Source organism: Populus alba, chromosome 10, assembly GCF_005239225.2.
Source record: "Populus alba chromosome 10, ASM523922v2, whole genome shotgun sequence".
NCBI lineage: Eukaryota > Viridiplantae > Streptophyta > Magnoliopsida > Malpighiales > Salicaceae > Populus > Populus alba.
The window spans coordinates 19,752,029-19,776,881 of NC_133293.1; the positions used below are offsets into that span (position 1 = coordinate 19,752,029).

General features: G+C 37.0%; 7 protein-coding genes across 7 annotated transcripts; 3 read left to right on the forward strand and 4 right to left on the reverse strand.

Moving 5' to 3' along the window:
• Positions 1-18: 18 nt before the first annotated feature.
• LOC118059933 (uncharacterized) lies at positions 19-4,223 on the forward strand. Its single transcript, XM_073412050.1, has 7 exons — positions 19-1,269; positions 1,370-1,558; positions 1,692-1,955; positions 2,323-2,357; positions 2,583-2,730; positions 2,808-3,448; positions 3,582-4,223. Exons 1-7 carry the CDS (start codon positions 1,128-1,130, stop codon positions 3,960-3,962), a joined length of 1,800 nt encoding a protein of 599 aa, XP_073268151.1. The 5' UTR covers positions 19-1,127; the 3' UTR covers positions 3,963-4,223.
• A 421-nt stretch (positions 4,224-4,644) lies between these two features.
• Positions 4,645-6,796, reverse strand: LOC118059934 (small ribosomal subunit protein uS12). Its single transcript, XM_035072978.2, has 4 exons — positions 6,657-6,796; positions 5,608-5,763; positions 5,382-5,508; positions 4,645-4,960 (listed from the first exon to the last, which is right to left on the reverse strand). The coding sequence occupies exons 1-4, from the start codon at positions 6,659-6,661 to the stop codon at positions 4,820-4,822; spliced, it is 429 nt and encodes a 142-aa protein (XP_034928869.1). The 5' UTR covers positions 6,662-6,796; the 3' UTR covers positions 4,645-4,819.
• A 1,974-nt stretch (positions 6,797-8,770) lies between these two features.
• Positions 8,771-9,288, reverse strand: LOC118059938 (salt stress-induced hydrophobic peptide ESI3). The gene is made up of 2 exons (XM_035072982.2): positions 9,156-9,288; positions 8,771-9,044 (listed from the first exon to the last, which is right to left on the reverse strand). Exons 1-2 carry the CDS (start codon positions 9,234-9,236, stop codon positions 8,961-8,963), a joined length of 165 nt encoding a protein of 54 aa, XP_034928873.1. The 5' UTR covers positions 9,237-9,288; the 3' UTR covers positions 8,771-8,960.
• Positions 9,289-10,760: 1,472 nt separating this feature from the next.
• Positions 10,761-11,526, reverse strand: LOC118059784 (uncharacterized; the record flags this gene model as incomplete). The annotated part of the gene is made up of 2 exons (XM_035072758.2): positions 10,761-10,898; positions 11,377-11,526. Coding segments are annotated over 2 exons (264 nt in total), but the record flags the coding sequence as incomplete, so codon positions are not given.
• Positions 11,527-11,718: 192 nt separating this feature from the next.
• On the forward strand, positions 11,719-16,929 carry LOC118059936 (protein GET4). Its single transcript, XM_035072980.2, has 12 exons — positions 11,719-11,825; positions 12,146-12,225; positions 12,458-12,536; positions 13,298-13,379; positions 13,693-13,843; positions 14,462-14,552; positions 14,962-15,045; positions 15,416-15,462; positions 15,632-15,760; positions 16,022-16,106; positions 16,306-16,386; positions 16,695-16,929. The coding sequence occupies exons 1-12, from the start codon at positions 11,778-11,780 to the stop codon at positions 16,704-16,706; spliced, it is 969 nt and encodes a 322-aa protein (XP_034928871.1). The 5' UTR covers positions 11,719-11,777; the 3' UTR covers positions 16,707-16,929.
• A 475-nt stretch (positions 16,930-17,404) lies between these two features.
• On the reverse strand, positions 17,405-19,369 carry LOC118059937 (uncharacterized). The gene is made up of 3 exons (XM_035072981.2): positions 19,019-19,369; positions 18,412-18,745; positions 17,405-17,587 (listed from the first exon to the last, which is right to left on the reverse strand). The coding sequence occupies exons 1-3, from the start codon at positions 19,189-19,191 to the stop codon at positions 17,522-17,524; spliced, it is 573 nt and encodes a 190-aa protein (XP_034928872.1). The 5' UTR covers positions 19,192-19,369; the 3' UTR covers positions 17,405-17,521.
• An 853-nt stretch (positions 19,370-20,222) lies between these two features.
• On the forward strand, positions 20,223-23,220 carry LOC118059935 (uncharacterized). Its single transcript, XM_035072979.1, has one exon. It carries the CDS (start codon positions 20,341-20,343, stop codon positions 22,693-22,695), a length of 2,355 nt encoding a protein of 784 aa, XP_034928870.1. The 5' UTR covers positions 20,223-20,340; the 3' UTR covers positions 22,696-23,220.
• The last annotated feature ends 1,633 nt before the right edge of the window (positions 23,221-24,853 follow it).

Here is a 24,853-nt window from a genome sequence, read left to right on the forward strand (position 1 = left end):
AGACAGCAAATCGTTCATAATTTTGATGCCTCATGATACTTTTCAGAACCGGCTCGATAATATTTATTTTTTTTAGTTTTAATTTATCTTTTTTAGATATTTTGATGTGATGTTTCTAAAAATAAAATTTAAAAAATAAAAGAATTATTTAAATATATTTTTAACTAAAAAATTATACTACCAAACAAGCAACTTCTTCATCACCGGCCCCGAGCTGGCCAAAAAAATCGGACCTTACTGGACAAGCCGGTGATGGCGCGTAAATGAGCCACTCTCAACGGCTCTTAAACCACGAGACTGTAAGAATATCACTTTTGCCATCTTGAAAAAAAAAAACTTCTATTCCGCTCCTCAAGGGAAAAAAACAGCAGCCGTTTTATAAAAAACGCCTCTCATTACTCAAAATTTATTTTTCTTAACTCATTATCAAAATTTTAAAATTTTCCCTCTCCTTAAATGTCTCTTCCCCTGCCTAGATATATCCTCTTCTTGTAAACAGTCTTGAGGAATTGAGGAAGAAATCTTTTGATAAAAAAAACCCACTTCATCAAAAATGTCCTCTAAAGGAAGTTTTCAACAGTTTCATTTCTCAGGTTCTCTCTGTTCCTTTGCAAGAAAGAATGGATTTCAAGTTCTTGTTGCCTTTTTATTTATATTCTCTTCCTTTTGGTTATGACTTTTTTTTTAATCATTTTTTCTTAGTTTTGCATGCCCTGTATTTTTTTGACAAGTTTTTTTTTTTTTTTTTGCATTATTGAATTTCTCTTTCCTTTTCTTTTTCATGGATTTAAAGAGTCAAGAATTGCTGTAATAACAGTTTATGATTCGAGAAATGCCCGGAAATTTTTGCACCTCTGTTCTATAGAACAAGTCTGTTTTTCGTATGTCCAGTTAAGTATTTTTTCATGCATCACAATGTGAAAAGATTGTCTTAACGATGGTGTTCTTTCGTTCTGTTCTTTCAATGCCCATTAAAGAGAGAATAATTAGGACATATCAGCGTGGTTGGTTTTCTTTCGTTCTGTTCTTTCAATCTTGGAGTGTAGAAATGGTTGCTTTTATACTTATGACCTTGGATTTTTTATTTTTTAGAAGTTTCAGAGAGTAGAAAGAAGGTTGATGTTCAGATGATTCAGAGCTTGAATCCACAGCATATGCAGAATCATGGAGAAAGAGTTGGACATAGAGAGACGGATGCTTCACAATCTGAATCCGAGTTTAACTTGCGCAAGAGTCTGGCATGGGATAGTGCCTTCTTCACTAGTCCAGGTTTGCTTCCGAGGCTGAATAAACCTTCTTAACAGGTGCTGCAGATTGTTTTCGAAGGTTGAAAGTGGAAAAATGAAAGCGTTTTGTTGTGCTTTCTCAGGAGTTCTGGACCCTGAAGAGTTGGAGACACTTAGTATTCGGATTGTAGATGATGGAGGAAACACAACCGGAGGCGGGGAACTGAGGTCTGTACCCTCTCAGCTTGTAGGACCACAAAGAAACAATGGAATTGATGAGTGCGCAGTACGCAAAAGTTTAGCTTGGGATAGTGCCTTTTTTACAAGTTCAGGTACTGCTTTAGATGATTTAGAAGTCTCTGTTGAGGCCCCATTAATAAATCAATGCTTGTTCTTATTGTAACCTTGTAAGATTTCAATGTTTAATTGATTTAGTAATTGTAATAGCAAGTTTGCTGCTCTTAGGAGTTTTGAATGCCGAGGAGTTGTCTCTTGTAAATGGAGGATTTAGACCATCTGAAGCACATTTACTTCCTGGGATTGAAGAAATTTGGAGTTCTATTCAATCGAACTCAACAAGAAATACCGATTCTTACTCCCTTGCAAGCCTTGAGATTGATCTGTTAGACAATATGAGAGCATTCATGCAAAAATCACATGAGGCATCATCCAATAGCCCAACATCAACCGGAAAAGTTGGTAGAGAAAATGAAATGCGAAGGGGCAATAGTAAGTATTTTGCTGTTTCTACAAGTATATGCATTGAGAGTGAATGAAGGCAGCTCGTTCTTTCAATTTTGGGTTGAATTCTAACTGTCCTTGTCAGACTGTTCTACAATTTCATTCCATTGTTGAACCTCATTCCTTCTGTATATGTTTTCTCTCCATCTATTGCCATGTCAGGCTAAGCAAGCCAGCAAGTTTCCGTCATTAACTTTTTGCTTGTGTAAACTGTGTACTGCTCAATTTGATTTTTAAAATTTTTTTTCCTTACGCTGCTTTCATTTCCTTGTTGTATTTATCTTGATCTCCTGTATTCACCCTCAGTAATCACGTGTTCAATTCGATACTCATGCTGCTTTTGTCGTTTCTTCAGCTTCAAAAATATTGGATGCTTCCTCTCGATTAAGAGTAAGTTGTCTCGATTCATATTCACTGCATCATTTTATGTGTACTGTACCAAGGCCTCACCTATGCATCATCTGAAATGGTCATTGTTTCGCTTTAATCCCATGGTTTAGCTTTAGGGAGCCATTAAAGAGGTGTTCTACAGCTTTTGCATTCACTGTCAAGATTGATGAATAGGGTAGCGCCTGCTATTGTAGAGGAACTGAAGTTTTGAATGTGATTAAGCAGGTTGCACCTAACAAAGAATCCAAATCTTTTCTCAAGCCACCAAAGATATTATGCCGTGCTCGCACTCTATCCACAGCTCCCAACAAAAGGGCTTCTTTGGGTGTAAGCCATGTTAAATTGGAAAACAAAGGTGCACAAGTTGCTTCTGGTAAGAATTCCAAAAAATTGTCTCATCATGCTCAGAAGATACTGTTGTTGGTAATGGCCTCTATGTTATTCTTACAGGGAGAACCAAGATTGTGTTAAAGAAAACTTGTATCCGGGGTTCATCCAGTATTGTCCCAGGTTCAACACCACCAGTGAAACCACCTTCTTCAGTTTTGCCCTCTGCTGGGAAAGAGTTTGGAGGATTTTGCTGTGCTCCTAATTTCACTGGTAAATCTCCTCCAGATTCCCTGAGGAGAACAGTTAATTCCCGAGTGTCTAGTTCTGTTTCAACCTCTAGAACTCCTTCAAAGCATTCATTTGGAAACAAAAATGACATGATGAAATCCAGCGACTCTATCTGCTTATTATCCACGCCCAAGTCACCATCTTGTACATCACCTGCTAGTTCCATGGATGGATGGTCCTCAGAATCATCATCCATCGTTCTTAATCCAAGATCAAATGGTTTTGCTGCCATTCTTGCAACCACAGCATGCACAGGGATTACTTTTGGCAAGGATGCCTCTCAAGTAACAAATTCTCAGAGACGTCGTTATGAAGAACCTTCTTTGCTACATGAAAGTCAGGAAACAAGCTTCATGACCGCGCAACCAAACAAAAACTTAGAGCGAACCAGTCTTGTTCGGTCCAACGTTTCAAAAAGCTTAACATCTTCAAGTCTTCGAATGCCATTGCCGAAGATTGGATATTTTGATGCGGTTGGTTGTTTTTCATTCGTCTTTTTTATTTGAATGCTTTCTGTTTTGCTAAGAGTGGACATGATACAGTTTATTTCACATCTAGTGTATTGTCTTGTAAATTCTTAAAATGCATGAAGAATTCTTCTCTCAGGAAAATTTCGTGGATATAGCACCAAATGGAGGCCCGAAGTTTTCCTCTGGTGTACAATGCACTTCTTCCAAAAACAGAAGTGGTACAAGTGATGCCAATGGAGCTACAGATAGAACAAGACATGGCATGCATCGGTTGGCAGGAGCCACATCGATGTCTGTGAGTAAAACAGGCACAAAGGAGCAGGTGCTGGTCTGCTTACGGGAGAAGAAGCAACCTGTGAAAGAGCGTGAAGTTATCAAGGGGCATGATCGTGGAAATAAAGTGCATAGAATTGATGAAGATAAAGAAAACATTGGTGGTTTTGAAAATCGAGTTGATGACTTGAGCAGACGCGTGCAAGGCATTGCTTTTAAGAGGGAATTGATTACGTTGTCTTAAGTAAATAAATGTCCTTCACCGTTTGCTGTCTCAATTATTTACAAGCTTGTTGAATTTTTTTATCCGATTTACTCCACAGTAATAACATAAAAATAAGATTTTGAATGCAAGCGCCTTCTCCCTCTATATCGATGTGGTCATAAAGCATATTGCCAGAAGAATAAAAAAAATTGGGAGAAAACCTGTAACTTATCCATGAAACTCAATAAACAGTGGTTCTCTCAGTCTCCTGATTCTAGGAAATCTGCTGGTCAATGACGCTCATGTTAGCTTGGGATATGCTATATGAGAAACGCCGAGAAACAGAGACAACCATTGAACAAGCTGGCAAGCAACTAACTTTATCTTGGCAGAACCAGATAGAACGCGATAGTGAATCCGCGTATGGAGATCCAAATTTGATGGAACCACTAGATAGCTTGCCTTTATTTATTTTTTTACAAGCTTCTAGCCAATGCCTCGATAATATACACCAATTCTCACAGTAGATATTTTTTTTCTCTTGAAACTGTTCCGCCTAAAGTGTCGTGACTATAAAACATAACGAGCATGACACTAAATGTCCTGCATTAGAAACACCTAGAGCTGCTAGGCCATCTCAGATTCGATCAAAAATTCACAGCAGAACAAAATAATAATAATTCACACTAGAACAAAATTCGGAGAAGTAAGGGCAGCACCATGAAGAAAAAATGTCATCCAAACACCATTGTGGTCGAAAATTTTGTTTTCTCAAGACAAACAGTCATGTTCAAAGTCATTTGCAAAATTCTGCCGTACATGATAAAGACTACTACTATAGATGAAAGGGTAAGATAGGGAAGAGATTGGATCAAGGAAAATCTCTCCCGGTAAAACTAAGACCTTGGCTTTTCCTTCTTCTCTTTAAACAGAGCAAGAAGGGATACACCAGACACCTTCACCACCTTGAACCTGACTCCAGGAATATCTCCCACTGCGTGGCCCTTTCGTCCAAATCCAGCGATCAAAACCTCATCCTAAGCAAAAAAAAAAAGGTTTATAAATTAGACTTAGCATGTAAACAGGAGTCAGCCATAACATAAGCAAGACATCTATATTTCAAGCTTTCTAATTGAAGATGGCTTCCGAGTACAAACAGTTGCCAAGTAAGCATTATAAAAAATGCGGACAAAATGGAGCAAATGAATCCACAAAGATAATCAAGAAAGAATTTAAGATACAGAACTGTTTCAGACTATCCATCTATGTGTCACTGTGTCAGGAGATACTAAAAGAGCGAAACCTAAAGATCACTAAATTAAGTTCCCAACAATAACCATCTTCAAAAATCAATATCCTTGTTAGATAAATTTTACAAGAAACCAAGCTTGTCTGATAAAAGTTTCTGGTATTATGATTATAAAATTTTCATGCTTTATAAACATGGAAAGAACTTACATTTTCCTCGATGTAGTTTAAGCAACCATCATTGGGTACAAAGGCAGCAATCTTTTTCCCATTCTTGATCAGCTGAACACGAGCACATTTTCGAATAGCAGAATTTGGCTGCTTAGCCTCAATGCCGCTGCATAAATCAAGTAACAAACATCCATGCCCTGGTTGTAAGCATTAATGAATACAAAAACATTCCTTCAAAGATGAAATAATGGGAAACAAGTCTTACATCTTTTCAAGAACAATCCCCTTGGCATGGGAGGACCCAGCAAATGGTTTCTTCCACTCATTTCCAAGGTTGGATTTCTTGTATGACTTGTCAGCCCACCTTTGCCTTCTGCGATGGGACTTCAGCTTACGACCAGCTCCCATTCCACGTGTCTTACTGTATTGCATACAAATTCCCTAAGTTACAAAACATTCCATTTCCTATAGTACTATGTACTATCCAGTTATCTTTAAATCCTATCCTTAGGTGCCACGCAAGTAAAACGAAGCAGCATTGCAAAGATTCCTCTTAATAAAACAATTGGAAACGACCTATCAGTGCACAAGCACTAATTACATCTACAGATTACCACATTAAAAAATAATGCATTGATATAAGCATTTTTTCAGGTGCTTTCTTCGCGAACAGAATTGCAATCAAGGAGAAAACTTCAACTAATACCAACAATCCAATCGATTCAAATCAACCCAAATAATGACTAAAATATATGGCGTGTTATATATTTACAGTTGTAGCTTAAACAGACATACTGACACGTATTACTTTAAAACAACAATCCCATTCTTTCACCAAACAAAGTTCAACTAAAAACCACCGACAGATTGCAGTTTTAAGTAATTTTTGTTTGTAATGTCAAACATAAAGATTCAAACTTTTTTATATTTTATTGGACTTTCCACAGTATACTCTGCGACCCTTTGTGCCTGTTTGATATTGTAGCAGTGGTTGATTTTCAAAATGATTTTCGTTCAAAAATGCATTAAAATAATATTTTTTATTTTTAAGATTTATTTTTGAATTAAGCATATCAAAATGATGGGAAAAATCATTTGAAAAACGCAGTTTCTGGCGAAAAAATAAACATGCACTTTGAGAAAAACAAAAACGCAGTTTGAAAAAAAAGATCAAGATCTCCAGTCAACCAAAACAATCAAAAATTTATAGTCACTAGAGCACTGTTGACTACAAAGCAAGAATAACAGAAACAGAGCCAAGAGTGATTTAACAAAAGAGAATAAAAGAGTGCATGGAGAAGATGTGACACTAACCCCATTTTGACGGAGAGAAAGTGCTGCTAGAGTCCAGAGACGGGGATTGGTTGTTTAATGCTGGGAGAGAGAGGCCGCCTAGTGGAAAACACAGAGGAACCCTAATTTGGTTATTGGACTCTATATATGGTGTGCTAGGACTGTTTGGTTGCCTCCTGTTGTTGTTTAATTGACTAAAATAGCCTTTCTTTTGGCGTAATTACGGATACGCTCTACTGACTTTTTGGTTTTTGGACCTGTTGGGCCGTGGAGAGGAAAATACTTTGGGCTATCAATAGAAGGACAGATTCAAAGTATGTAGAATGTAGACTATAAAAGGCCATCACAGCTCAGACACTGACCCAAAAAACAGGATGAGTTCGAAAGCCCAGAAAAAGCCTACGCCGTCCTTCAGCTGATGGCAGTTCTTACGTCCCGAAAGTTCTGAAACTGACATCGGTTGCACCGCAGTAAAAAACAGCCTTAAAATAATTTTTATTTTATGTTTTATGTAATATATTGAAATTATTAAAACAGTATTAAAAAAATATTAATTTAATTTTTTTTCATAACCACACTTTTGAAAGACACTTAAATACTAGTAAAAATGCAATGCCAAACAACCTTGTGTTTGGTATTATAGTATAGTTAAGTAAAAACATTTTTAGTTATGTTTTTTGAAAAAATAGTTGGATATTTTTTAATAAAAATTAAATAAAAAAAAAAGGTTTTTATGAATGAAAACAATGCTTTTCTAATTTATATAAGATCAAGGTTTGAAACACATAAAATATAAAAATTGATTGGTTTGAAGGCATGGTTAGTTTTTTTAGTGGATGATCTTTTAGATAAAGATTTTGATCTGCTTTCATGAGATTCCACCCGTGAAGCCGCATAAAAAGGATGTATCTTTTGCTTTTGTGAAATGTAATTTGAGCTTTTAAGATGATTGTATATTTGATAAAAAAACCACTATATCTTCAAGCCAAATATCATTATAAATAACAAAAGCTTTTTACCAAACACATAAAATATAAAGGATAATCGGTTTGGAGGTGTGGTTAGTTTTTTTTAGTAGAATTCACATAAAAAAACATGTATTTTTTGCTTTTATAAAGTGTGATTTAAACTTTAAAATGATTGTATCTTTGAAAAAAACCCACCACGGCTTAAAGCTAAACACATCCATAGAACCAGTATAAAAAGCAAAAGCTTTTTACCAAACTAAACAGTTTTTTTTTCCTATAAATTTATATTAAAAAAAAAGAAACTACTAAACTAGATTGTATCTGGAAACCTTAAACATAACATAAAATGCAAACTTTAATTAATGCCTGAACATAATCTGTCCTTTATTTTTTTTAATATTGTAATTAAAAAACACGTCACCTTTTGATTATCTAACTAGGGAAACACCAGATCTCATGGAATATTTGCTGAAATTATATTTCTGACTGACTTTTAAAGACCATGAGATAGGACGGTGTCATTAAAAAAATCACTGTCAATTGCATGCAAACCAGGGATGGCAATTGGGCCCCATCCAAAAGTCCCAGCTTTCACTGGGCTCTACAGAGGATGGGCCTTTTTATGGCCGGGGCCTGTAAGCCCAAATCAATTATCAAGCCTTAACCCACCACTTACCCGACTGGTTCAATTCCGTGTATGTTTTATATTTTATTACACGCTTCATTTATACACACGAACTAAAAACAAATTCAGAATGGAACCCAGCCTTGCTCAAAACAAGTGGGTCAACTCAGAAACCAGGCCGGGTTTGATGTTGGATCGGAGAAAACTCGGTGAATCCTGTTCAAACATGCACTCACTTTTATATATCTTAATGAAATTTCTCCACTCTGTTTTACCCTCCTCTATTTCCTCGATCTAGATTGTAAAACAAATTAATATATCAAGGAAAAAATAGTCACTGTCGCTGGTTTTTGCTATTAGCTTCTTCTTTTTTCTAAGACTAGGGATAATTTCTTTTTCTGCATAATACTATCATATCATCTGAGACTAGATACATATTTCTGGACCTGTTAAAATCAAGCTATTCACGTGCTCAACGAGTTATCCGGGTCAAGCCACCGCTTGCGGTGGTAAAAAGAAACTGAGTTTACCACTCCAAGAAATCTGACATGATGTAAACTGTCATAAATTAAGAACAAGGAAGTCCACCATGATCTAAACCATACTGGGATATACACTGATCATCTTACGAGAAGAGAAAACAATGATCAATAATAATAAAAAAATAAGACTGGCAAACTGAATTGTCTGTGAACATTCAAATATCAAAACTCATCAAGAGAGATCTACACACTATCCAACTAATACATAAATGGCATATATTATCCCTGGAATGTATCCCAATACGGTCAACAGCAAACATATCCAGAACTCCACCTGGATTTTCAATAACCCAAAAAAAAAAACAAATCAATCAGCCCTTTTTGCCAAGCGAAAGGAATATGAACATAAAATGAGGATTGCACAAAAGGGTTAACAAGAAATTACTCCACAGCCAAAACGCAGGAAGACCCCAACAGGTGGTAGGATAATGGCCAGTATCACTTCTAAGAATGTCGCTGAACCCATACTGCTGTTGTTGGTGATGGTGGTGGTGTTGAATATCCTGACTGGCACCTGATTCTAGCTACCGATAACTTCTAGCTAATAAAGAAGAAGCAGGAGAAACAAGACAAAAATAAGAAAAAAATGGTGTCGCATGCGTAGAGATCCAGGGTGCCACGTATGTGAAAGTTTGCACAGGTGTCTAGTCTTAGCTAACTTGTAGTGTTTCTTTTGACTTGTACTAAGAAACTGGATCTCGGACTTAATCCACACATGGCCTGGATTCTATTGATAGTATCAATTTGATACTACTGTCACCACGTGAAAACAGCAGGATACTATACTGAAATTGTGCCTAATATGGTGGCAGCTCAGCTCTTTGCTCTTGAATTCGACCAAGATAGCATATCCAGGTCTGAACACTACTCAATTAGCTGCATGAACTTCGTCCCTATGAATCTCAAAGGCTGTTGTTTAGTTTGACTTCGAACATCAAAAGAATTATTTTCGATGTCATTCTAGCAAAATCTCGAAGGGAGCTAATAATAAAGCACTGGCATGGAATCAATCTTAAGTTATGAAACGTCTATGTAGCCACATGACCAGTCGACTTTGATGTGATCGAGTTTTTTGTCCAGCAGCCGGAGAACTGCATTTTCATCACTGAAAGAGGGCGCAGCAACTCATTAACTCACCGCATCTTAAACATTTTCAGGGAAGAGAGGAGAAACGCTTATGGGGCAACACTCTTTCGGTAACAGACAGGATTTGCAAACTTTGCACTCGTAATCTTTTGAAAAGCAGGCTTTCTTTACTGTACTCGGATATAAACATGGATGCTATTTCAATAAATCAGCTAATGACTTGACTGATTTACATAATGAATGTTTCTAGCTAGCCATTTATATTCATACGACTATACGAGTGATTCAAAGAACATGTTTGATTATCAAGCATTTAGCTCATGAATCTTAATTCAGAGTCGGTCTTCATCTAATTAATAAGTTACTGCACATCTGTATTGGCTGCTTTGCAAAATCTGACAACATACTTGGCCAATTGGCCTCCAAAGTAAAGTACCCAGTGGCAATTTCATAAAGAAAATATCCCAAACGGCCGCTAAGGAAAAAGACAGTGAAGACGGGTTGCTTAGTAACTCACACACACACACCTACTCCTCGAACAGGAGACGTAGCCATTGATGATTTCGCAAGCATCAGACAAGGCGATAGTTAGGTGACTCGCATGCATCTGGGAACAACTGGATTCGTATTACAAACGAAAGATTCAGAAACAAATTGATTCGTAACCCAAAAGAAAATTTCAGGAAAGCAGCTAACAGATTTCCCCCCATATTTCCAATAACACAATTTCCAAACAAAACAAGGAAGCATGTCGAACAACTGGTTCAATCAAAGTTTCTGAACTAATTTTCTTCCTGAACAAACAAGAAATTATTCAAAATCTAAGCTTGAATAAATCTGCTTCAACTAACTTTCCTAGTTTTTGAGGCACAATGGAGCCACAATTATTTTAGGATACAATATGATGAAGAGCAAAGCCAACTGACCATCAGGCCTGATAAGCCTCGGGAAGCTGAAGACCTACACTGGCAGCAGATTTTCCTAGTATTCTTTTCATTTCATCCGATCTATCCACAGCAAGGTTGTAAGAGAACTGCAACCCCTGCAAAAACAATAGCCAGCACCAGCCTTGTATTTAAGCAATACCATAAAATGCTTTCTGCTAAAAATTACCCATATACAAAAGAATGAAGAACATTCCTACAAGAACAACAATCATTTCAGTTCATTGGAAGAAATATCAAGCATTAAGCCCTTCTCCTTCTTCAATTCCTGTAGCCCTAAGTATGGAGAAATCAAAACTTACACTTGGTCCTAACTTAGACTTTGATATCTCAGTCCAAGTGACTTCACTCAAAAAGCTAGCTTGCACAAACCAGAAGTACAAAATGAGCAAAACTCACAATTGGGTTTTGCCCCTCTTTCAAAGATATCAAGAAAAATGTAAAATTATAATAAGTTATCATCAATCTTGAGCCAAAAACGAAATCATATTCACTCTTGACAAGGTAAAGAAAAAGATTTTATCATACAATATTTACAAAATCAAAACTTTAGATGCCAATTGGCAATTTAATTACCTTGTGATGCTGCACGCTGTTGACTAAGAAAGTGTAATCACGAGCAAGCTTGAGTTTTTGCAGAACAGAAGATTGGTCTGAAACATTGCAGTTCTCTCTAAACTCGTGTGCTATATAATCTCCAAAATGCCATACGTTTGAAGCTTGTAATTATTTGGAACTAATTTCCACAAAAATTCAAATCTTGAACCTGTGTTTGGTTACTGAGAACGTCTAGGAATTGCAAGAAAAGACGAAAGGAGAAGGGGGAGATTCAATCTCAAGGGGTTTTCTTATTGGGCCTTATGGCTCATTTATGGGCCCTATATAGGCCCATAATGTAACAAAACAAAAAGGGTCCGTGTTCTTTAACAAAGTAAAACTGAATTGGATCTGTCTGTGAAGAAGAGGAGGGAGACAACATGTCGCGAGAAAGACCAAGGAGGGCTACACTCCCTCCTGCTGAAGAGGTAATTGAATTAGGAAACTAACCTTTGAACTTATGTTTGGATGCAGAGAAAATTGGGTTTGTGATTTTGTTGCTTTGATTAGTTGTATTGATATATTGTGTTGAAAGTGAGGTTGACAATGGAAGGATAATATTTTGATTCTAAATTATCAAATCAGATATCAGCTAAGAAAACTGGATGAAAAAAAATTGAAATCTTGTGATCTCTTATATTTGATGTGGGGTTTGTTTGCTTCTTCTTTTTTTTCTTTTTTTCTTTTTTTGTCCAAGGAAGAAGAGGTTTCTAATGGCTTTACGTTGTGTTTGTGGTGTCAACTGTAGAATATTAAGAAATTGGAGAATGTGATAAATGAGGGTAATTACTATGGAGCTCAGCAGATGTACAAGTCTATCAGTGCAAGGTATTCTTTTTATTTTGTATTTTATTTTTCGTCAAGTTAATCTTACTTTACCGATGCTTGTGCAACCTATGGTATTTGAATTTACCAAGTCTAACTAGAGTTGAGTATAAGCGTGATTTTGTTATGATACACAACCGGGGCAGATTTACGCAAATGGATATTTAAGCTTGTTCCCATATGTGCTCTTCTAAGATCATTCTTTGTTATGATATTAAAACTTACTTTGTTACAGATACGTATCAGCTCAAAGACATTCTGAAGCTCTGGAGATTCTTCACTCGGGAGCATGCCTCCAACTGAATAATGGCCAGGTTATTCTCTTTCAATTCCATTGTTGCTATTTCTGTCAGGTGATTTTGGCCATTTTGTATAATAATATTATTAAGTAGAAGCCAATGGGAATAAGAAATTTGGCCTGTTAAAGAAAAATATTTCAGCTGGATGCTAGCATATCCAAGTTGTCTTCATGAGCTGATGGTTGGTTTATGCTCTGTCTGACTGGTTGCAGGATGAGTATGAGAACATAAATGGTAAATTCTGATATGATAGGAACCTTCATTAGATCTCTGTTAACTAAAATGGATTGATGTCAAGGGTGGATGGGTAGTAGGGGTATTGGAATGGAAGAAGGACATCAAAACAGCTGACTACTAGCAATTGCATCATCTGTCAATTTATTTGAAAATTTTTTATGTTCTTGCTTTCAAATACATGGATATACAACTGCATAGCTTCCTCTAAGCTGAGATACAACTTTGCATAATTGATGTAATGGTCCAACTGAAGTGGAGTTGATATGTTAGCTATGGATTTCTTGGCCTGAAACACAATCTTCTACAATTGAAAAGGTCAGGCCATGGCTGTTCCATGCTACACCTGTCATTCCATTTACTAGATTATTTACCCTCTCTTTTTTTGTGTTGGTTTCTGACCAGGATATCTGTATGACGTGTACATACAATGGCAGAAAAAGAAAGCATTACTAATTGTGCATGATGGAATATATTGCTGGATTCTAGACTATTCTCATACTTCAAGAATTAGAATTCATTCCATAATAAACCAATTTCAGGTTACTTGTGGGTCGGAGCTTGCTGTGATCTATGTGGAGACGCTTGTTAAAGCAAAAGTTCCTTATGATGATGATGTACTTGGTTAGTACATTCTTCTTGATATGGCTTATAATGCTTTCAAACTTTCCCTTGGTCTATTTTCTATGCCATGGAATGATTCTTAATGCTTTCTATTTCTCCCTTGCTCCAAGATCTCAAGAAAGGGAAAAAAAATTCCCTCGATCTGTTCTGGTAACTGAAATTTTAGGGTTTATATGGATATTGGAAATAACTTAGGGGGAGTGCATTGTTTGATTTTCAATTGTCATGTCTCACATTTTTGCATAGCCATGCTGCTGCCTATTTAGATTTTTAACAATGTCCATTATTTATCATGACTGAATATCTATCTTAGATTGCATTAGAAAAATCTACAAGACATTTCCTCAGATACCTTTGCCACAAGACTTGGGAGAGGATGAAGATATGCAACAACTCAATGAAGCCCTTGGGGATGCAAAAATACGTGTAGACTGCTGCCTGTCATTCTTAAAAGCTGCTATCAAGTGAGATATCTTGTCTTGTCTTTTTTACTCTTTTGGAAATTGCAACGTGCTTATATTTATAATACCTCCTACACACATGCTTTTGTGGAATATTTTAAGATGGCATTTTGCCTCCTTTATCTCTTCTGTAGTTGTTAGATTGGACTGTAGAGTCCCCTTGTTGGTGGTATAAGGGTGTATATAGTAAAGAGGCCTCTCTATCTGATTTATTTAGTTTTCTTGGCACCAAAACCCATGATACCCTTTTTGAATTCATGTATAGATCCCATTTAATGTGGGCCATCCGGGGTTGGTTTTATTTTTTGGGCTGGGGAAGCTGTTATCGTTGTGGAACAGGCCTTTATGAGGATGTTTTAGAGCATTTGAGCTTCACATTTTTCTCATCCAGAGAGAGACAAAATAATGGGAGGATTTGACAGGGGGCAAATAATGTGTGGAGTAAATAAGTGTATGAGACAGAGAGTATCATGAGAAAGGGCTGGGAAGGTGTGATGAATTAAAACAAAACCTATGAGAGGAAAGAGGTGCAATGTGTTTATGTGGGTCTCCACATCTTTAATTGTTTCCTGTGGCACTGCAATTAACTGCCTTGTTGATGTTGAGCTATTTTGTTTTCAGGTGGTCTGCAGAGTTTGGAGCTCATAGGAATGGCTCTCCAGAACTACATGTTATGCTAGGGGAATATGTTTATTCTGAATCTCCTGAGCTGGTAGGTCTGAGGTCAAAGTTTGCTATAAACTTTTGGTTGAAATGATTTGTTAGTAAATAATTGCTACTGGGGCCGGCTTTTGGTTGGATTATTTTTCTTTGGCTCGCTCAAAGAAGATGCTATTTCTTTAGGTTCTTACAATCATTTTAGCAATGATATCGTTTTTCCAATTCGTTTGATTCTGGATGGCTGTTTCCAGCTCTAACCTGCTTTGGCAGATCCAGTGGACTTTCTTTTTCCTGGTTACCAAATTTTCATTATGCCTTTGAAGTTATCCTAATATTTTCTCACTATGCACTGTGTAAGTGGTGATATGGAATATGGAGGTCCATATTATGCCTGATGTGATTTTATAGATCATTTCTATGTGATGTTGATGTGGTCACTGCTATATGCTACTTATGTACAGGACATGACTAGAGTATCATATCATTTTGTTAGAGGAAACAACCCGAAGAAGTTTGCATCTACTTTAGTCAATTTTATGGGCAAGGTTAGTCTTCTCTAATTCTATATAGAGGAATATTATTCATGTGGATTGTATCTATGGTGTTCCATTAATGTCATTGTTATTGTATATTAATAACATATGTTGATGAAGTATTTTTTTTGGCTAATGACTTGTGGTTATATTTAATAAATAAGATTAATAAAGTATGTCTGATTTATAGCATCAATATGTAATCTGCTAACTTTTAATGTTTTATTTATCATTTACTATCTTGAAGTCATGGTCGCTGTAATCTCACGCTGAACAGGCTAGCATATCTACTATCCAGTAATTTGATGCCATATTTCATGTCTTTTAAGTGTAGGTTTTATTTTTCCCTGGCTAGTATTTTGATGGGTTTTTCACCATGCAGTGTTATCCTGGTGAAGATGATTTGGCTATTGCAAGAGCAATTTTAATGTAAACACTTCTAAAACATTAAAATATTTGCCTACGGTTTAACTTTTATTAATGCAAAATTTATTTGACATATCAATCATAACCCTGCAATTCCGGATCCTTTTCCCATTATGTAATTGTAGTCGTGTGGAATGCCAACTTACCAGTTAATTTTCCTCCTCTGTGATAGGTATTTAGCTATGGGTAATCTTAGAGATGCTAATTTTCTGATGGATGAGTTAAAGAAGCATGCACAATATAAGGAGCATGACCTCCATCGATCAGATTTGATCCAATTCATCAATCATCTTCTGCCAACGTAAGTTGTATTTTTTCATCCATGCAGGGATACTGTGTAGAGTTTAATGCTCAAATTGACTAAAAGGTTCCCGTGTTACTTTTGAGACATCTTTATATGATGCTGCTAGTAAATGGATTCGTTGTAATTCTGTCCTTAAAGTGGAATAATAGCTACTCCATTTTAACCAGCATCATTTGTGAGTTTTTCCAGGAAAGTAAGTCATTTTAGATGTCTTCTCTATCCATGTAAAATAAGTTCCATAAATTCTTTTCTGCGCAGGTTGCAAAGAGATGCTTTACCTCTTTTCAATATGCTGAGAACTAAGTACAAGTCAAGCATAGACAGGGAACCTGCATTCAACGAGGTGTGCAATTTTCTGGCTAATTAGAATTTTCGTTATTGGTTTCCATGTTGTTCAAGAATGGACCTCTTATCTAGCTATTTCTTTTCTGCACCATTCCTGCTGCTCTTCTTTATGATGCTGTAACTTTCTTGATGTTTGTGGCTTGTGATGACCTTTTCTGCATCTACAAATTCTAACATGATTATGGATTATGGATCAGCGACTAGATGAAATTGCAGAGTTGTTCTATGGTGTACAACGTAGGAATCCCCTGCAAGGGATGTTTGGAGATATTTTCAAGGTAAAATTCTTAACGCTGTTGCATCTGGTATTCTGCAACACGTGTTTTGCTGAGTTCAAATATGTCACAGGCTTGATACTATAAACTGGGACAGAATTTGATCTCTTCAAATGTTACGTGTATAATAACAGATACAATTGCTTTATATCTACCAAAAATGCAATTCTTTGTCCCATTTCAATGAGAATGTTCTCTGATTTTTTACAGCAGTGTGTGAAATATGTAAATATAATTTTGGTTCAAATGGAAAGTACAATGCTTCAAACAAGCAGAATTCTTACTTGGACTATTGACGTTGAATTTTTCAGATGATGGGTTGACGGCAACACAGACAATTTCAAGGTGTCAGCAACTCAACTGGACCTCTGTTGTTTTCTTGGATGAAGTGATCATCTGTTTGATGCATTAGTAGCATAATTTGAATATTTGTAAAATCATTGTTTTTGCAATTGAAGATCTCTTGTAATTGACATACAATTTTATGCTTGTCCCCATATTCTGGGTGAGCTATTAGTAGACCACAGTGAATGAATTTTTTCCTGATTCTCATTCTTCTTTGGCTAACCTCTCCAAATATGAATGCTGGCATATGCATGTGAGAGCTTGAGTCTGCACTTGCAAAATTTCCAAACGCGCCAATTGAACATTTTTTTCGTCATCTGTTCATTCTTAAAAAGCAACTTGAACGGGTTGAAATTGAAAAGGCTGGCTATGCATCATCGTCATTGTGTTGCTATGACCAGGTATCTTGTGGATTGGTGGGTACAGAAATTAGTGATAATGCATGAACCTTCAACTTTTTTGGTGTCCTGTAAATACATAGATGTCCACGCTCGTTGCCTCGTAAATGGAATCGTATTTTTCGTGGGGATATTGAAAGTGCCTGCTGGTAGTGAAGATGAATTCCCGCAGATTCTTTCATAACCTGCCATGGATTGCATCAATCTATCACAGCTAGAGAAACCGCTCATCGCCTATTTTTCAGCTTAAAGTCCTGAGATGCATGGAATTTGAGAGCTTAGATAGAAATGCATTCCTTGCCCTTTTTTTTTCCCAGAAATTTAGGAATGCATATTTATTGCAACAACAGAGACGTGTTTCCTGCTTAATTCCCTGAGTTCTTCCGCCCTATACATTAGTCATCTATTACAAAAACAATCCCATCTTGCTGCTTGAAGTTGTGTGTTGTGTGATCCACCACCTGCAAAGAAAGAAAGAAAGATTAAAGTTACAAAACGTCCTTGATTCATATACTTTCGTATTTACAGAGTAAAATTCATAAATTGTTGACATGCCTAAATGCTAAAGGGGGACTCCTGGAAGGTGTTCTACAAGGTACACTAGGAATGGATTAAAGATAGTAAAACCCAATCTCAGAAGTATAAAACACAAATTTTCCCTTCAGAAGATAATGGACCGAGTTGAAGGGAAGATTTTCAAATCCAAGCACTGAATGGATTGCCATGTCCTAGTTTAACTAAAGTTTTAAGGAAGCAGATAAATAAGCTCAACTCTTACCTTTAACTCAAAGGATCTCAATGAATCACGTGTTTCAATTTGAGCACTGGCACATAACGATTTATGAGGCACGGGAACCAAACAGAGGGAGAAAGAAAAAGGAGGGCAGAGTGGAACTGAAGGAAGGGGCAAAGTCATAGGTGAATGCAAGATAAGAAGAAACATGCAACTATGAAAATGTTAAAACAGATTCTGATTAGTGAAGCACATAAATGTAATGACAGAAACCCTGTCGATATTGAATCATCAGAATCAATTGAGGTTTAACTTTCCTTTTTTACTCGTTCTATCCCAAATAGCTAAACCAGATAAGTTAGCAAAAGGCCATTTAGTTTTGATTCATTCTTTCAACAGCTAAATTCAAAACAACTCAACTTCGATTAGCAGACACACCGTGCATGCACAAATACAAACAATTCTCACAAAAACAATGAGAAGCAAACGAATATCCATAGAAGATGAGTGGAATTTTTTTAAAAAAAATCTTGAAAAGAGAAAGAGGCTCACATTGGTGTCGCTCAATTCCAAGTTGTAGAAGTCCATTGTCTCTGGCTTAAACAATGGCCCCGCATGCCAAGTTCCAAAATTAAGCTTAATAAACTTGGACCCAGAGATTCTGAAAACCTGGACTTTATCAACAGCAGGAGGCACATAAAAATGACCGCATTTTGACTGCATAGCATCACTCCCCGCATTTTCTTTCGTTTCCACAATCGATGGCTTAGCCACTCCTAGATACCAGACCCCACCTCCAATTGATCCAAGGCATTGAGTCACATTAGCATGGTGCGTTATCGTTGAAAACTTCAGTGACCTTTTTTCCAGCTTCATGATGTAAAACCTAATAACAAACAAAAGATGTGTTAACATCATTCACAATACAGCATCTATGGTTATACTGATATCACCTCTTTTAGCCAAGGTAATGCAGAGAGAGAAATTCTTTCGTGGATGCATCTAATGTTCTGCCTATGATCGTACGGAAACTAACAATCTCCGACTGTGCGCGCAACTTGGCCCGAGAATACGCTGAACCCTTAAAACCGAAAGAAAAAAAGAAACCCCAAAATATACGAACAAGATTAGTGACTGTGAACCATGTGTTTGACGTTACCTTGGAATTCCTTGGCTAAGGTTTAGCTGGGCATCTTTGGGACCAAACTCCTCACCATCAGGCGATGCCTCTATTACTTGACCATACTCTTTAAAGCTCTCTGGCGTTGCTTCAATTGCTTTCACCACCTTCATGTTCACTGGCTGTGGCTTTGATTTCCCAGAGATTTCCATTTCTCCTCTTCCTTGTCTACCCGAAAGCAAAATTGAGAATCAAATACAGTTTCTCTACCTTCTCTGGTGTCACTAGACTCGCTACTCGCCACCGCTACTTTTAGATAATAAAAGGAAGGAAAGGGGGTGGTTCGTGGGCGTTTCCTTGTGAATAAAAGATGTCGTCTTTACTGATTTTGGAGGTTTTTTTTTTTTTTTTTTTAAAGCACAGAGTAACAAAAAGAATTTCTGAAAATAGCACATCTAAAATCTTATTTACAAAAATAGCATAGCTTGCTGAGATGCGCATGTCTCACGTGCGTAACCCTGAGACGCCAAGCTCTCACATGCATGACCAACTGCAGGTTGAAAGGTTGGAAAATGCACGTGCCATTTGAAAAATGCACGAGTTGAAATGCGTTGTTGGTCACCCATAAGACCTGCGCGTATCCATAATAAATTTTGTTATTTTTATAAATAAATTTTCATCCGTGATATTTTTGGTTAAATTTTTTAACCACTATGCTATTTTTTTTATAAAAAAAACTCCACTTTACTAGGCAGGCTTGACATGGGCCCGTGCTCCGGGTTTGTATTTTTTATGCAAAAATCGATCCTTTAATGATGCGTACAGTTTGTATTTTTTTCATAACAAAAATATCTAGATAATGCAAACATATTTTAAAAAAATAAAAAAAATTAATGATTCGAGTTATAACTCTGATAAAAATAATAAGTTGTTTTTATTTTCATTAGATGAAAAATTCTGAAGTATAATTTCGACAAAAAAATCTTATAATTTCAGAGAAGAAAGGAGTGCTCTTCGTCTATTAAAAAATCATTTTAAATGTTTACTTATTCGTTCTTTCACCACCATCACCAACCATAAATAAATTAAACTAGGCCCACTTCGATAATATCCGAGCCAACCTGAAAGTTTCTCAAAGGTTAGATAACGCCTGGCCCAATTCTGACCCAACTCGACTTGGCCCGTTGCTAAATACTAAGTGCAGCCTTACAGCTAAAACGACGTGATTTTTGTTTAATGAAAACCAAACGCAATGTCGTTTGAACCTTTTCCATCTCTCTCCATTTCTCCGCCTATCCCTCTGCAATCTGCATCTCCTCAAAACCTAAAACCCTCTAATCAAAGCTTGAAACTTTTCAACAATGGAAACACCACCACGAGATCCCCAAAATTCTAAACCACAAACAGAACAAGACCTATTAGGAACCCTAACAACAATCCTGACTTCGGAAAACTTCTCCTTTGAATCCCTAAAACCCTACATTCCCCATCTCTCCACTAACCCTAGCCTCTTAATCTCTTTATTAAATTCAAAAACCCTAATTCAAAACCCTAACACTCTCCTTCAGTTTTACACATGCCTCCCTCCTTCAATTACCCACCACTCACCTCTCCCTCTACTCTCTCTTCTCCCTTCCATTCTCCGGCGCCGCCATTTCTACGCTGCCAAATCTCTTCTTTCCTCCTTTATCTCCGTAGACAAATCGAGCTCCCTTCATTACCTCCTCCTCCACCCCCAGAAAACCAAAAACCCCGTCTCCTGTTTGCACATTTCGAAGCCTCTTCTTGATGTTTCCATTGGAGCCTATGTTGCGTGCGGTAGGCCCCATCAAGCTGCACAAATTTTTAACAGAATGAAGAGATTGGGTATGCAGCCTACTTTGTTAACTTGCAATACTTTGTTAAATGCTTTAGTGAGATACCCGTCTTCGCATTCAATCAGATTGTCTAAAGCTGTCTTTACTGATTTTATTAAGATTGGTGTCAAGATTAATACGAACAGTTTTAATATTTTGATTCATGGATCTTGCATGGAGAACAGGTTTGGTGAAGCAATAAGGGTTTTGGGTAAAATGCGGGATTATGGATGTCCGCCAGATAATATTACTTATAATACAATTTTGGATGGTTTGTGTAAGAAAGGGAGGTTAAATGAGGCCAGGGATTTGTTGTTGGATATGAAAAATAAAGGTTTGTTCCCGAATAGGACTACGTTTAATATATTGGTCGTGGGGTGTTGTAGGTTAGGGTGGTTAAAGGAGGCAGCGAACATTATTGAATTAATGTCGCATAATAATGTGGTGCCAGATGCTTGGACATATAATGTGATGATTAGTGGGTTTTGTAAACAGGGTAGGGTTGCTGAGGCAATGAGGTTAAGGGAAGAGATGGAGAATTTGAAGCTGTCACCCGATGTGGTAACGTATAATACTTTAATTAATGGGTGTTTTGAACATGGGAGTAGTGAGGATGGGTTTAAATTGATTGAGGAGATGGAAGGGAGAGGAATGAAGCCGAATTCAGTTACTTATAATGTGATGGTTAAGTGGTTTGTGAAGAAAGGGAAAATGGATGAAGTGGATAAGACTGTTAGAAAGATGGAAGAAAGTGGGTGTTTGCCAGATATCGTTACTTATAATACTTTGATAAGTTGGCATTGTAAGGTGGGGAAGATGGATGAAGCATTCCGATTGATGGATGAAATGGGGAGGAAAGGTCTGAAGATGGATGACGTGACTCTTAACACTATGCTCCGTGCCCTTTGTAGGGAGAGGAAGCTTGATGAAGCACACGACTTGCTTTGCAGTGCTCGTAGGCGAGGCTATTTTGTTGATGAAGTTAGTTATGGCACTTTGATCATAGGATATTTTAAGCATGAAAAGGCAAGTCAAGCTTTGAGGCTTTGGGATGAGATGAAGGAGAAAGAGATCATTCCAAGTATTATCACCTATAACTCTATGATTGCAGGCTTATGCCAAATGGGAAAAACTAATCAAGCAATAGACAAGCTGGATGAACTTCTGGATAGTGGTTTGGTCCCTGATGAAATTACGTACAACACAATTATTCATGGATATTGCCAGGAGGGTCAAGTTGAGAAAGCATTTCAGTTCCACAACAAAATGGTTGAGAAAAACTTTAAGCCAGATGTAGTTACTTGTAATACTCTTCTTTGTGGGCTCTGCAGAGAAGGTATGCTTGAAAAAGCTCTTAAGCTCTTCAACACGTGGATTTCAAAGGGTAAAGATGTTGATGCTGTTTCATACAACACAATAATTTTATCTCTTTGCAAAGAGAAGAGATTTGGGGAAGCCTTTGATCTTCTTGCAGAAATGGAGGAAAAGAAACTAGGACCTGATTGTTATACATATAATGCCATTCTCGGTGGACTTACTGATGCTGGAAGGATGAAGGATGCAGAGGAGTTCACATCAAAAATTGCTGAGAAAGGAAAATTGGAGTATCAGTTCTTAGAATTGGGGAAGAGGCAGGACACAAGGACCAGTGAGATTCACCAGGAACCTCATCCAAATGCGATTGCTTATTCAAACAAGATTAATGAGCTTTGTTCTCAAGGGAGGTACAAGGATGCAATGAAAATTTTCCATGAATCGACTCAAAAGAACATCATCTTACTTAAATCTACTTACATTGATCTGATGGATGGCCTTATTAAGAGGAGGAAAAGCACATCAAAAGGCATGTTATCTTCGTGACTTTTTATTGGGGTTGTTCTGGAAAGTGTTGACTCGGAGAAGGCTCATCGTTGTTTTTAGCTCAGATTCATCAGGATTTAAACTCAAAGCCGAGTTTCAGTAATTTTTTGGATCGGTTTCTTCATTTTAAACAACTTGAAGAGATAATTTTCTGGCAAAAGATTCGAGAAGGGTATCGTGCCAAAGAAGGGTATTAGAGTCTGCCTTCTGAAAGCCAAAGAAGGGGAACATACACCAACCCTGAAAGAGGAGAGTTGCAATCCTACCACATTACACTGAGCTTTTGTACCTCAAAAGTCCTGATATTTCTAGTTCTGTAGTCCTTACTCCTGTTCTTTTGTATACTGTCGTGTTGATTTTCAATTAAGCCAGCCATGCATATATGATAGAGTAAAAATTTTGTACAATTGCCGCATAAAACAGTGCAATGAAATCTAACCTTCCCATAGATGATAGAATCAAAATTTTGTACAATTGCTGCGTAAAACAGTGCAATAAAATCTCTCCTTTCCATTTCTGGGATCATTTTGGATTGTATTACCTCAGGTTTGATCGCGTTGTTTTGTTAGATTCATATGCTATACAATTTGAATCTGAGTATCCGCTCTACGGATACGGGGATTTGCACATCAGATTTCCATTTATAGCAGAGAAAAGGAAAGATGATAAACTGATAGCCCATTGTTAGGTAATAGCAACTCATTGTAGTTCTGTAGACTGATTCGCCAATTCTTCCTCATACTCATCCATTTAATGTCAGAATGTATTTCAATAGTTTATTTTTAATTCATTATCTTAGCTGCTTTCCTACTTGTGTGAAGTTGAAGGGATCAGCAGCGGGATTATTGGCTTGCAAAGTGTAAACATGGTTGCTCATTTGCTCTTCCATTCTGATCCCTGTAAAAAATGTGAGCTCTTACTAATATAATAGAATTTGTTGACTAACATGAATGGATACTTTAAAAAAGAAATATTAATTTAATGCATGACTTTGGGTTAGTGGAGCTTGTGTCCCTGAAGAAGGGTTACATGCCTTGTATCTTAATTTTGTCAGTTGTTCATGGTCAAGCAGAACGAAGCAAGCACCAAGCAGTATCTAAGGTTTGGGAATCTATACTTTTTCTAGAGATCAAGGACGCTTGCCTTCTTGTTTACTTGCTATAATAAAGTCACCACTTGCAACCCTTTTTTGCTAAAAAACGCTTGCCTTCTTGTTACTTGCTATAATAAAGTCACCACTTGCAACCCTTTTTTGCTAAAAAAAGAATATCAATTTAAGTGAATGTCTGGTTTTTCCACTGTGCGCGCTCACCACTTGCAACCCTTTTTTGCTAAGAAAAGAATATAATTTAAGTGAATACTGGTGTTTCCACTGTGCGCGCCACCTTCTCTCAATATCCCTTTGCAGGATTCACTACTTTCTGGATGCAATGAGTTAGTGCTCCATGACTGCATTGATTTTACTGTACAATTAGAAACTAATGAGGATGTGCATGGCACATAATCAACTAGATCGATCCAGTCTGAGATTTGCAAGGAGCAATTTAGCTCGAGACAGCTGTTTGCACAGTATTTTCATCAGAAGATTTAAACACCAGTTTATTCCAGTTTCTGTTCAAGCCATAAAATCCATAAATTTACCCAGAATGAAACCACTTTAGGTTTTAAATAGGGAGACATGACCTTGACCCTTGTGAGTTGGGGCAGGAGAAGTCTCACCCAACCTTACCCTGCTTAACATGTTTCATGTTTAAGCTTTCACATTTTCTGGCAAAGACCTAAAATAACTACCATAAACACATACTTCCTATAAAGAAAAATGGTGCCCAGAAACTTGTAAGAAATTGCGTTGCTCAAGGTCGTGTCTACAGGGTAAGACTGAGTTTTTTCTTGCCAAACAAATGGGGGGGAAATTAAAATTATGCAGCTGTTTAATTTCTTTTCCACTCATGATTATATACATGACCGAGTGATCGATTCCTAGAAAATAAATAGCAGAAAATTCTAACTTAAAATACAATTTCCAGAACACGATTTCTGACCTTGTCTAAAACAAGATGTTCTTCTCTATGAATTTTCTTCCCGAACTAAAGACAATCAACTTCACGTTCCCGCGCTTTTCTCCACAACTTAATTCAGTTTACACCAAACCCCAAAA

Bases quoted from the DNA above. Each gene is read 5' to 3' on its own strand.
- LOC118059937 (XM_035072981.2), bottom strand. From the start codon at position 19,191: ATGGAAATCTCTGGGAAATCAAAGCCACAGCCAGTGAACATGAAGGTG. The intron at 18,746-19,018 runs GTAACGTCAAAC...GTTTGTTATTAG, and splicing joins CTTAGCCAAGGAATTCCAAG to GTTTTACATCATGAAGCTGG. The intron at 17,588-18,411 runs GTGAGCCTCTTT...CTTTCTTTGCAG, and splicing joins TGGAATTGAGCGACACCAAT to GTGGTGGATCACACAACACA.
- LOC118059936 (XM_035072980.2), top strand. From the start codon at position 11,778: ATGTCGCGAGAAAGACCAAGGAGGGCTACACTCCCTCCTGCTGAAGAG. The intron at 12,226-12,457 runs GTATTCTTTTTA...ACTTTGTTACAG, and splicing joins TACAAGTCTATCAGTGCAAG to ATACGTATCAGCTCAAAGAC. The intron at 13,844-14,461 runs GTGAGATATCTT...TTTTGTTTTCAG, and splicing joins TTCTTAAAAGCTGCTATCAA to GTGGTCTGCAGAGTTTGGAG.
- LOC118059938 (XM_035072982.2), bottom strand. From the start codon at position 9,236: ATGGGTTCAGCGACATTCTTAGAAGTGATACTGGCCATTATCCTACCA. The intron at 9,045-9,155 runs GTAATTTCTTGT...TTGAAAATCCAG, and splicing joins TCCTGCGTTTTGGCTGTGGA to GTGGAGTTCTGGATATGTTT.
- LOC118059935 (XM_035072979.1), top strand. From the start codon at position 20,341: ATGGAAACACCACCACGAGATCCCCAAAATTCTAAACCACAAACAGAA.
- LOC118059934 (XM_035072978.2), bottom strand. The intron at 5,509-5,607 runs GTAAGACTTGTT...TGATTTATGCAG, and splicing joins GGGATTGTTCTTGAAAAGAT to CGGCATTGAGGCTAAGCAGC. The intron at 4,961-5,381 runs GTAAGTTCTTTC...TTTTTTGCTTAG, and splicing joins TAAACTACATCGAGGAAAAT to GATGAGGTTTTGATCGCTGG.
- LOC118059933 (XM_073412050.1), top strand. From the start codon at position 1,128: ATGATTCAGAGCTTGAATCCACAGCATATGCAGAATCATGGAGAAAGA. The intron at 1,956-2,322 runs GTAAGTATTTTG...TCGTTTCTTCAG, and splicing joins TGAAATGCGAAGGGGCAATA to CTTCAAAAATATTGGATGCT. The intron at 3,449-3,581 runs GTTGGTTGTTTT...TTCTTCTCTCAG, and splicing joins AGATTGGATATTTTGATGCG to GAAAATTTCGTGGATATAGC.